A 10,883-nucleotide genomic window follows, 5' to 3' on the forward strand; every position below is an offset into this window, starting at 1 on the left:
AATTTTTTGTGACTAAATAGCATTTATATCAAACATATTTTTATTTACATATTTTAGTGTTTTTTGCAAACTTTTTTTTTAATTTACAATATTAGCACTATTTTTTTACAAGATGTAATAATAATAATAATAATAATAATAATAATAATAATAATAATAATAATAATAATAATATTTAATACCTTTGCATTACCTAAGATTTAAAGAAAGACCTCTAATTAAATTAAATTGAAATAATTAAATTAATGTAAGTACATTGAAGAAATTGGTGGTAAGATAAATGAGTTACTTGAAAGGTAGGATGTTGATAGTTAGTGGAATAAAGTAAAGAGGAACGGACGTGAGTTTCTCTACTGTTCCGTTCCGTTTCAAACAGCGTTGTTCCCGTGGTGCTGTCCGTTCAAAATGACGTTGTTGAAAGAGTTGCGTTAATATTTTTACAATTTCAAGAGACAGTAACAGAGAAGTCAATTTCAAGAGGATGATGTAGCAAATTAGCACACGTGATATGCTGGCATGAAAAGCTAACATTAACAGGTAACTGCACCCAAAGACAGTAGACAACCCAACATTTCTGTTGTGTGCGCCAACCATGCAGACGCCAATTGCATGCTGGGACAACTGGGTCGGAGAGGCGCTCGAGACCCTTTACTCTCTCAGACCCATTTGCCTCCGCAATAGCCAGCCTCGAGAATTCGGGGCGGACGATGGTGCGTTCCAAGTGTTCGACGAAATGCAGCAGCGGGACCGATCTTCTGTCGAAGTGGAAATTGCTGAAACCACGTTTAGTAGATGGATGCATGACACCCCAGTTCTGGTACCTTTATTCTTCTTCGGCCATGTTTTTTTTTTATTATTTTTTTATATTTTTAAATGGTTTCACTAATAACTCTAGACTCTAGTTACCCCAGAGGCCAGAGTAATTCATCAAAGTATAATTGAAGTTACATCAAAAATAAAATAATATATTTAATCTCCTAAAATTATTAAAAGACAGTCGTTTTACTCTTAAAATTGCCAAAACAAAGACTAAAATGACTATATTTCATAATTTTAAAGACTAAAGTCACATTTCTGTAGTTTTAGAAACTAAATTGACTCGCACTCTCTTAATTTCAATAATTCACTTTATTTATTTATTTTTAATTTAAACAAAATGAAACAAAATTTAGAATTCATAAAGGGAAAGCAAAAACAAAAATAGAGTAGATAATGTAAGCACTAATAGTTTAATGAGTTTTCACAAGTTAAAATTTGTTACAAGTTAAAATAATATATTATTCATAATTTAATAATATCCCTAAAAAAATATTTATAAAATTATCATTAAGTTATAGCTGATTATAAAAAATATATTTCAACTAGATTGACACAATCAGTTTTCGACTTCGTCAACCTAGAATGCACGATCATCTAAAAATGTAATAAATTTTCCTTTATCTACACAATTGATTTTATTAATTAATAGCTTATTGCTTATCCATTTCATTTGAAAATAATCTTATATTATTTAAAATTATTTATTATAAATTTAAAATATAATTTATAAATATTCAATTATTGTTAATTAATATCCATTTCCCGGAGTATATTTTATAATTTTACACAAATAAATATTTATCTCGTAAAATGTAAAAATTAATATATTATTATTATTATTAAGAAAATATAGCATTTCTCTTCAACGTTATTGTTAAGCCAGTCCTGACATAACTATAGTTTATATCATCAGCGTAATTTTTATATTTTAACCAATAACAAGTATTATTAGTATATTTTTAAAATAATTATTATAAAATTAATAAAGTTATTTTATACCCTAGCTTGTTATTGAATTTTATAAAAAATAACTTGTTATTGAATGATAATATTAAAATATTTTATAATATAGGTTATTTTCTGAAGCGGATTCAACTAGTTGAATTTAATTTTTAAAAAAAAATTGCAGGAGATTGGCATCCTCGATAGTCTCCGAAGTTGACTACGCCCGAGAATCACCGTCCGAAACTCCGACTACATGATAATTTATTTATTTATTTAGAAGCATAATAATTTCTCCTTTAACATGTGAAACTTAATATGCTTTTCCACAAAATGAATTGAGGAGAATTTGTTTTTTAGAAATCCGTGAAGGATTGATAGCCACATTACTGTCATTACCATTAGAGTATATTTAGATACAGAATTTTAACTGAGGAAAATAATTTATCATAAAATTTAAATTTCTGTAATCTATAATTCATTGTTTAGATATTTTTTTTGTAAAAAATTTAAAATTTTAGAATTTTAAAAGAGAATTTTAAATAACTAAAAATTTGGAATTTCAATTTTCGTGAGAAATTGAAATTCTCTTCTTACCATCTTCCTCAAGAAACAACGTATCAGATTATGGAACATCGTTCGGGGATCTAAGAACATAAAAGGACACGTACAACTAATAGACCAATCATATCTTTTCTTTTTTCATTCATTTTTTTTTCACCCTCATAATTTTTATTTTTTTTTATCTAAACACAAAATTTTGAAAATAAAAGAATTTCAATTGAAGTATTTAAAATTCATAAAATTTAAAATTTCTCAAAATTTTAAATTCTTCCAACACTCTTAAGGTTTGTTAACTTTGACATGTAACCTTAATGGGATTCAACAATAATAACACAATAGCGGAGGTGATAGAAAATCTTATGTAGTAAGTCACAGCACGTTAAAGAGAAAAGGAGACAAGAAAAATGATACATGATTCTAATATAAAATTCTTCTCATATACTATTAAATTAAAATTTATTTTTATTGATTAAACATTGTAATGTAGTTTTTTTTTTTTTAAGAATGACGCGTATGCAATGAGATCGTTTATAATAGAAGAATGAGATCATATATACCAAAAAAACAAACTACTTGAAATAATTCCTTATATATGTTAAATTTATAATACAATCGTGAAATTAAAATTTCTTATTAATTAAATAGTTTTAGTTTATAAATTTCTTATAAAATTTGAAAACTATTTAGTACTTTATTAATTAAATTCAATTTAACATGTAATGTGTTTTTTTTTAAATGTAAGTAAATGTTAACTATAAAATTATCTAACTTCATATGTTCAATCTATCTGAAATTTGATTTGCATGATCGTGAGATATTATAAAAATATTTAATAGTCGAATTATTAAAATTTACTATATACTAAAATGTTATTTAACAATATAACAAAAATTATTCCTAGAATAACTTTATCTTCAATTTTTTTTTAGAAAAAAAAGGTGAGCGTTTAAATCTTATCTCCAATCTTAAATCACACATCACATGTATAAATATTACTCAAATAATTTATTAACATGATCAGACAAGAATAGGCGAGAGTTTAGTTTAACTTCTTCTTTAAAAAAAAAAAAAACTTCAACTTATTAAGAGTTTTTTTTTTTATATAAAAACATCTATAAATTATCTACTAGCTCCATTTCTTTTTGCGCCCAGTGTCATTAATGAAATTTGAGTCTAAGATCTCATACAATTAGTGTGATAAGTAATAATCTAACTAATATATTTAGCTTGTGCATTACATAAGATAAATATTTATTTTACATAATTAAAATTTATAATAATAAATAAATATTTTAAAATATATAAATTATATTTTAGATTTACAATAAATAATTTAAATTGTGAAACAAGATTATTTTTAAATATTAATGTTTTCCTTTATAAAAAAATGATTTAAAACTCAATTTAGAGATATGGATAAAAGATAATAGATTTGAAGAAATAAGTAGTTTAAAACATCAACTATATACCAATAAAAAAGGCAATGATAGAAATATAGATAAAATAAGAGTAATTTGAAATAATTAAAAGAGAATAAATATATGATCAAATGAACATTAAAAAAGAGAGTATTAATAGTATACGATAAAAAGAGATACAAAATTCTTACTATGTTTTCTAATTTATAATATAAAAATATATTTTAACTATCACAAATGTCTTTTAACCTGAAATCATTTTAAAGTGTCTTCAAAATTTCAAAAAACATCACTCTTCATAATAAATAACGATATATTTATATTTAAAATATAATTTAGTTAAACAGAACGAGAGTTTGTGAATTATTATAATCCTTCTATTACTTATATTTAATTCCTACTAATAAAAATTAACAATACATTATGATATTTCCTAAAATAATCTCTATAAGCATAAAGATAACCTAATCAAATACAAAAACACGATACGATCTAGAGGAATGATATATACTTTGGGCCTCTATATTCTTATCTTAGAAAACAAAACAAAGAAAGAAAAAGAAGTTAAATAGAATATAAAAGTATACAATTGACTTTATGATAGTTACTTAATAAAAATAAAAATGACCAATAAAAAGTGTACAAATAATTAACAATTATTAGTATAACTTTTAGTGGTACTAAGGGACTAGATATTTCATATGTAACAAAGAATGGAAAGAGTTACATAATATTATGATAATATAATGTATTTAATTAATAAAGTTCATGTCTGGCCGCGATCCCCGCTGTTCTCCTCTCTTTATACGATTGATCTATTAATTTATCCATAGATTCGTATTTTGTTCTCTTCACCCTAAATTCTCATTCTCCTAACTAACTATTTAATGAACCATTGTTCTCTGTTTGGCATCTGATTTCTTCTAGATTTGGCAAAGTTGCAAATTGAGCCTTTTCATGTTCACCCGAAACAGGTGCAAGTTCTTATAAACCTGCCAGATCCATTGTTAATTTATCTGTGTCTTTTAATGATTGCTAGCTAGCTAGCTCGTCAACTTCGATTTGGGTTTATTTCGTTTTTAGGGTTCCTCTGCATGCCGCAAATTGTCCGACACTACATAAACCGTTGTGTGTGTGTGTGTGTGTGTTTCTAGTGATTTTGTAAATTTGTGTGTTTCTGACAAATGTGAAGAGCTGGATATAGATCACGGTGACGTATCTGAGTTTCACAATTGAGAGGGTGAATGGGACATAATAGAAGAGGAAAAGAGCCATTTTTGCGTTGGCAATTGTTAATTTGGATTGGGTTCTTCTTGTTTGATATGTTAGAGCAGAAGCGAATTCGAATGCACAGGAGGAGGCGGAGGAGGGAGTGGAAACTACTTATTAGGGAATCGGGATGACCAAACTAATAAAAACACAGGGTTAAGGTTTAACTGTCAAATAAATGTTTTTTTTTGTTGATTTATAGTGTGTTGTTAACAGTTGTCAGTTTGTGAGGATTTTCTTGCCTTTATAACGTGGATGTGCTTTATTGTCTAGTTTCTTCTGTTGGCTGAAAGTGAAGTTTTTTGTTCTTTCTTGTTAGAACATTGTTTATTCTTATTTTTATTTCCACTGCTTCTAGGTCATGTCTTCACTTGTTTTTTATTTGCAATTTTATGTTTATGTTTATGCAGGATGAAGGTAGGCTTTAATGGATTAAGGGGTAAAGAAATTTCGCTTATTTCCATTGTTCTCATGTCTGTAACTATCATTTTATGGTCATGGGAGAAAATGCCTGGTCTTAGTGCCTTTCTTCCTCCTCAAACACCACCACTGCAACTGCCTTCAGGTTTACTTTCATTTATATAATAATTGTTTTCATTGAAAAATACTGATATTATATCCTGTCAATATGACAAATATTAATTTTATATATTTCTTTTATGAAGGTAAAAGTATTTGACTTGTTGTTAATGTTCCTTAAAAATTAATATTTACTGACTGAACAACTGTCTGGAATAGAATTTGTACCAAAGATTGGAAAGTTCATGCTGAATAATGCCCCTTGCATTGTTCTCAGTACTGATTTTTAAGGGGGTTGTTTTACATGTTTGCAGATCATTTAGCTAGTCGTCGTTCAGACCAGGTGCTAGAACCAGATCCACATTTGGGTGAAGATGGCTCGCCGTTGGCAAAGGCAAAGACTGCCAATGAAGCAGAAGAACTACGTCTCAAGGGAGCATCATGGACGGTCCCTGCACAAAGCTCTTCTGGAAAGAACATGGGTGAAGAGGGCTCATCATTAGCAACGGAGAAGATCTTCAATGAAACAGAAGAACTAAATCTCGAGGGAGCATCGCGAACAGTTCCTGCACAAAGCTCTTTTGGAAAGAACATGAGTGAAAGTAATACCAAAACAACTTCATATACCGAACGTAAGATATTGTTTACTTTAATCCTCTATGATTCAAAAGGGTTTACACTACCTCATGATGTGGTACCATGCCCTTTATCAAAGGAGCATGTGAGAATGTATGTGTCCTTTATATATGGGGCCTGCTTTATTCACTTATCCTGTTGTTTGCTGTATTGGTCAGAATTCTGCACTTAACGTTGTGCTAAGCCAGAGTGATAGGGTTGAGTTAAAAGTATTGTTAGATATAGACAACTTCTTCCGAAAATACATCTATTAGATGCCTCCATCCTTTTAGAAATACAACCATTACCAAGTGGTCTTTGTGTTTACTTTCCCTCTCTGTTAATTTCATGTTGTCTTCTTGGGGCTAAATCTTAAATTTTGTTGTGATGGTGTAGAAATTCTTTCAAGTGTGCCAGATGATGAAGCAAAACACAAGAGAATCTTGGAAGGTGAGAAAAATCATGACGTACAGACTTTTTCCAGCCCAACATCATCTGGGGCTAAAAGAAATGAAGCTGAGGGGGAAAAAAGTTTGAGACAAGAAGAAAATAAGCATAGAAATGATTTTGTGACTAAATCTCCTCAAATAATCTCTTTAACTGGTGGAAAAGACAACAATTGGAATAATGCTACAGAAAATAAAGGTACTGGTCTTTTCACTAATCATCTATAAAACTCCATTGCCAAGTTTCTCTCCTTGGGGGATAAGTTGAAAGGAAGTTGATACATGCATTTAAACTTGTTTTATAAAAAATGAGCTTCCTTTTAAAGAATATCTCTGGATTTTTCTAAGTAACTTAGTTGTTTTTTAAGTTTCTACTTTCTAAATATAACTTGAAACATTAGGTCCATTTGTTTCATAGTTGAGAAGAATTGATTTTGGTGGAACTAATTTTGAACTGTAAAAAATAATTAGTGTACACTTAAATTAATTTCAGCTTATGATTTTACGTTGGAATATGTGTCACAATAAGCGGAATTGGTTATGGAGATGTGCTAAACGGGCACATAGGTGTAGGAAAATTGATACATGTTCTTCAACTTATTTTCCAACAATGTGCTTCCTAATGAAGGGAATCTCCTAACTTTTATTAGAAACTTCTTTTTTTTCCCTCAAGAAATCTTTAAACCTTTTATAATTATCTTAAGTTAGAATGTTTGCTGGTTTGTTTCCCCATTTCATTTGTGAGTAAATTACCTATTATTCTGGTAGCACTCAATCGCTAACTTTGAGTATGTGTAGTTATTAGTTAACAACACATAATTTATTTCCAGAGACTACTCCTGTGAAAATAAATTTCTCATATTAGACAACCTGTTTGCTCCATCATCCATCAAAAATCATTATTTTTCCACAAGAGCAATGCACCATGCACATAAACAATATTTGCTAGTATTGATAACTAATGCATGTTCCTTGTTGACTCTTTATCCAGTCTGTAACTACGCAAAAGGAAAATGGGTCCCAGACAACAACCGGCCTTTGTATTCAGGTTTTGGTTGCAAACAGTGGCTATCAGGGATGTGGGCTTGCCGCTTGATGCAACGTACTGATTTTGAATATGAGAAGCTTCGGTGGCAACCCAAGGATTGTCAAATGGAAGAATTTGAAGGTTCTAAATTCTTGAGAAGGTATTTCATTCTCTTGATCCATGTATAGATTGAACTTTTGTGTAATTGTGTACAATTTGATGCTGAACATTATGATTTTTCAATTCCTTTTACCCATAGACTCGTTTAAAATGATGGAGGCATAGGATGCTTCTCAATATTTTTTTGAAAAAAGGATGATGCTTCTCAATTGACTTGAAAGGGGGTGGGTTGGTCAGCTTTGGATGAGGTCATGTGTTAGCATGGTAGTCATGTTACTTTATTTAGTCTATTTTTGTTCAGATGACAAGACTGATGTTTCTTGAGATGCCATTTTTACTCTTGTGGATTTCCTCTGATTTAGAAAATAAATTCCCCCCAACTTCCCATCTACATTGAGTTCTTTTTATTGGCCTGTTTTTGGGTTCAACAGTAAAAGTCAATAAACATGATCAATTGATGATAATCTTTGTGCATTCAGGATGCAAAACAAAACTCTGGCTTTTGTTGGAGACTCGTTGGGCCGGCAGCAGTTCCAGTCTTTAATGTGCATGATCACTGGTGGTAAGGATAAGCTTGAGGTTGAAGATGTGGGGAGGGAGTATGGATTGGTTATAGCTGAGGGCTCTGCCCGCCCTAGTGGGTGGGCATTCCGCTTCTCAAGCACTAATACTACCATCCTGTACTACTGGTCGGCAAGCCTCTGTGATGTTGAACCTATTGATGTAAACAACCCAAACACGGATTATGCAATGCATCTTGATCGGCCACCAGCATTCTTGCGCCAATATATCCACAAGTTCAATGTCCTGGTTCTCAACACAGGTCACCACTGGAATCGGGGAAAGCTCACAGCTAATAGATGGGTAATGCATGTCGGTGGTGTGCCAAATACTGATAAGAAGATAGCAGTGATTTGGGGTGCCAAGAATCTTACAATTCACAGCGTTGTAAGTTGGGCGAATTCACAGCTTCCAAAATATCCAGGTTTGAAGGTATTCTATCGTTCCATCTCTCCTAGGCATTTTGTTGGTGGGGACTGGAACACAGGAGGCAGTTGTGACAATACCAAACCCATGTCCGTTGGAAAGGAAATATTGGGAGAGGAGTCTATTGATGAAGGTGCTGCAAGTGCGGTAAAGGGAACAGGGGTTAAGCTCTTAGACATAACAGCTCTTTCTCAGCTTAGGGATGAGGGTCATATATCACGGTTCAGTCTTACAGCGAAGCCTGGGGTGCAGGATTGCTTACACTGGTGTTTGCCTGGTGTTCCTGATACATGGAATGAAATACTATTTGCTCAAATATAGTTTACTCATTATGTTGGCTGGAGAGTATTTGGTTGGCGTTGAAAAAGTTACAACCATTCCTTCGCTTGGAAATGGTCATTCACTTTAAAAGAAAACTATAGTTTTGCAGAGGACGCAGTCATGGAGGTTGCAATGTGTCCTAGCTGAGTTTGTACTTCAGAGCTGATCTGGTGAGATATTTGAAGTCGTACGATGCAGAGATTTGTTATGTACATTGTCTTAAATTAACTTTGACTACGCAAATTTTGAGGTCTTCTGTAGTATAACTTACTTACCATGTAAATTAATTACTCCTTCATATGGCCGGCACATAGCAAGTTAGTTGAAAAGAGTGTTGATAGGCAAATCTGCAGAATAGGAGCATTTGAAGATTGTTACCGAGTGAGTTCTTCATAATGTATTGAATTGGAGGTTGAAGTCCATAGAACAGGAAAACACCCTTGCTCTCCTTTTAAAAACAAATCGGGCAGGGTGGAACAGAATAGTGAGTTATTAGTCTTGGATTTTTCATATATCATAGAGTTTCAAAGCTTCGATACATTTCACGCTGAATGTACTATACGTATATACTCTACAGTTTACCAGGGACCATATTAATAGTGGCTAGTGGGGTCTCTGAGTGCAATAGTTACGTTGACTACTCTTTTATGTGCTCATCGATCTACTTATAGGCCCGACAATACGTTGCAAACGTATTTAATAGCATGATGTTAGTTTGTCTGTTAATAATGTATGTGCATCTTCTCTATACCACAAGTGAGCAATGATATATATACTACCCCTAATCCTTGAACTTAGCTGATAGTGTTGCTTAATGTTTCCTTCGCGGGATGCGGTTGGGCTTGTTAGCACATCCAACTCAACAGCGAAAAAAAAGAAACAATTTAAAAACTTTGTATTAATTTTTAAGAAATTTTAGTAACATATTGTCTAACATGTTTTTTAGATACAATTTTTTTTATTATTGACTGAAATAAAGAAATGTTTTATGTTGTGGTCTCATTTTTTATTTAATAAATTTTACTCAATTTTAGTTTTTAATCAAATAGTAGACAATGCTTAGAATGAGTAGTATGTCTCTAACTTGTTTTTCTTCTCGTTTTCTCTTAACTCAAAGGTGCATTTTTTACCGAGCATATACATTGCGCAAGATTTCATCTTTTTCAGTTACTCTAACTCTCTCCCGCTTTCTCTAAAGGCCGTAACCATGTTCCCCGAAACTCAGTTGATACTTTGTTGTTGTTCTCGAAACTCAAAGGTGCAATCTTTTACGGTATTGGTTTTTTTTTCTCTCATTTTTATTGATAGGGGATCATAAAGAAAGGATTTTGTTTTTTTCTTCTCTTTTTGGTATTGGTTGACAGCAATCTGATTTTTTCTTTTTCAATTTCCCCTTGAAAAATGGTTAATTTAGCTGTCTTTTTTTTTTTTTAATCTCCTCGACTGGCTTCTCTATTTTGATAAAGCCAATAATGATGGCAATTCTTTCTCTTTCTCTCCTTTAATATTTCCCTCATTAAATTTGAAATCCCATTTTATTGTATTGATATTGTTTTCCTTTGCAATTGGCAGGAATGGATTCGTATATTAAGTTTTGGTGGATGTTTGATCACTTTTCTAGTCTAAACCAGAAAACAAAGATGTCCGAATTTATAGAACTATGCGAAACTAAATGCTAATTTGCTTATTTAAATTATTTATTTATTTTAATTTGTGATTATTTGTATATTTATTTTAATTTGTTTTTGTTTTTAGGAAGATTTTATTTTCATCAAGTGGGATGTTCTTAAATACAAGTGAGCTTATTATAAGTGTTGGAGTTCAGAAATGAATCCA

General features: G+C 31.1%; 2 protein-coding genes across 2 annotated transcripts; both read left to right on the plus strand.

Annotated features, from left to right (window-relative positions):
• The first annotated feature begins 337 nt into the window (after window positions 1-337).
• LOC106795661 (8-amino-7-oxononanoate synthase) lies at window positions 338-2,222 on the plus strand. Its single transcript, XM_014766322.3, has 2 exons — window positions 338-817; window positions 1,949-2,222. The coding sequence occupies exons 1-2, from the start codon at window positions 593-595 to the stop codon at window positions 1,979-1,981; spliced, it is 258 nt and encodes an 85-aa protein (XP_014621808.1). The 5' UTR covers window positions 338-592; the 3' UTR covers window positions 1,982-2,222.
• A 2,237-nt stretch (window positions 2,223-4,459) lies between these two features.
• Window positions 4,460-9,581, plus strand: LOC100788136 (protein trichome birefringence-like 14). The gene is made up of 6 exons (XM_006593893.4): window positions 4,460-4,717; window positions 5,423-5,577; window positions 5,846-6,163; window positions 6,543-6,791; window positions 7,584-7,779; window positions 8,219-9,581. The coding sequence occupies exons 1-6, from the start codon at window positions 4,701-4,703 to the stop codon at window positions 9,045-9,047; spliced, it is 1,764 nt and encodes a 587-aa protein (XP_006593956.1). The 5' UTR covers window positions 4,460-4,700; the 3' UTR covers window positions 9,048-9,581.
• The last annotated feature ends 1,302 nt before the right edge of the window (window positions 9,582-10,883 follow it).

The sequence above is a fragment of the Glycine max genome, chromosome 13 (assembly GCF_000004515.6).
Source record: "Glycine max cultivar Williams 82 chromosome 13, Glycine_max_v4.0, whole genome shotgun sequence".
NCBI classification, from domain to species: domain Eukaryota; kingdom Viridiplantae; phylum Streptophyta; class Magnoliopsida; order Fabales; family Fabaceae; genus Glycine; species Glycine max.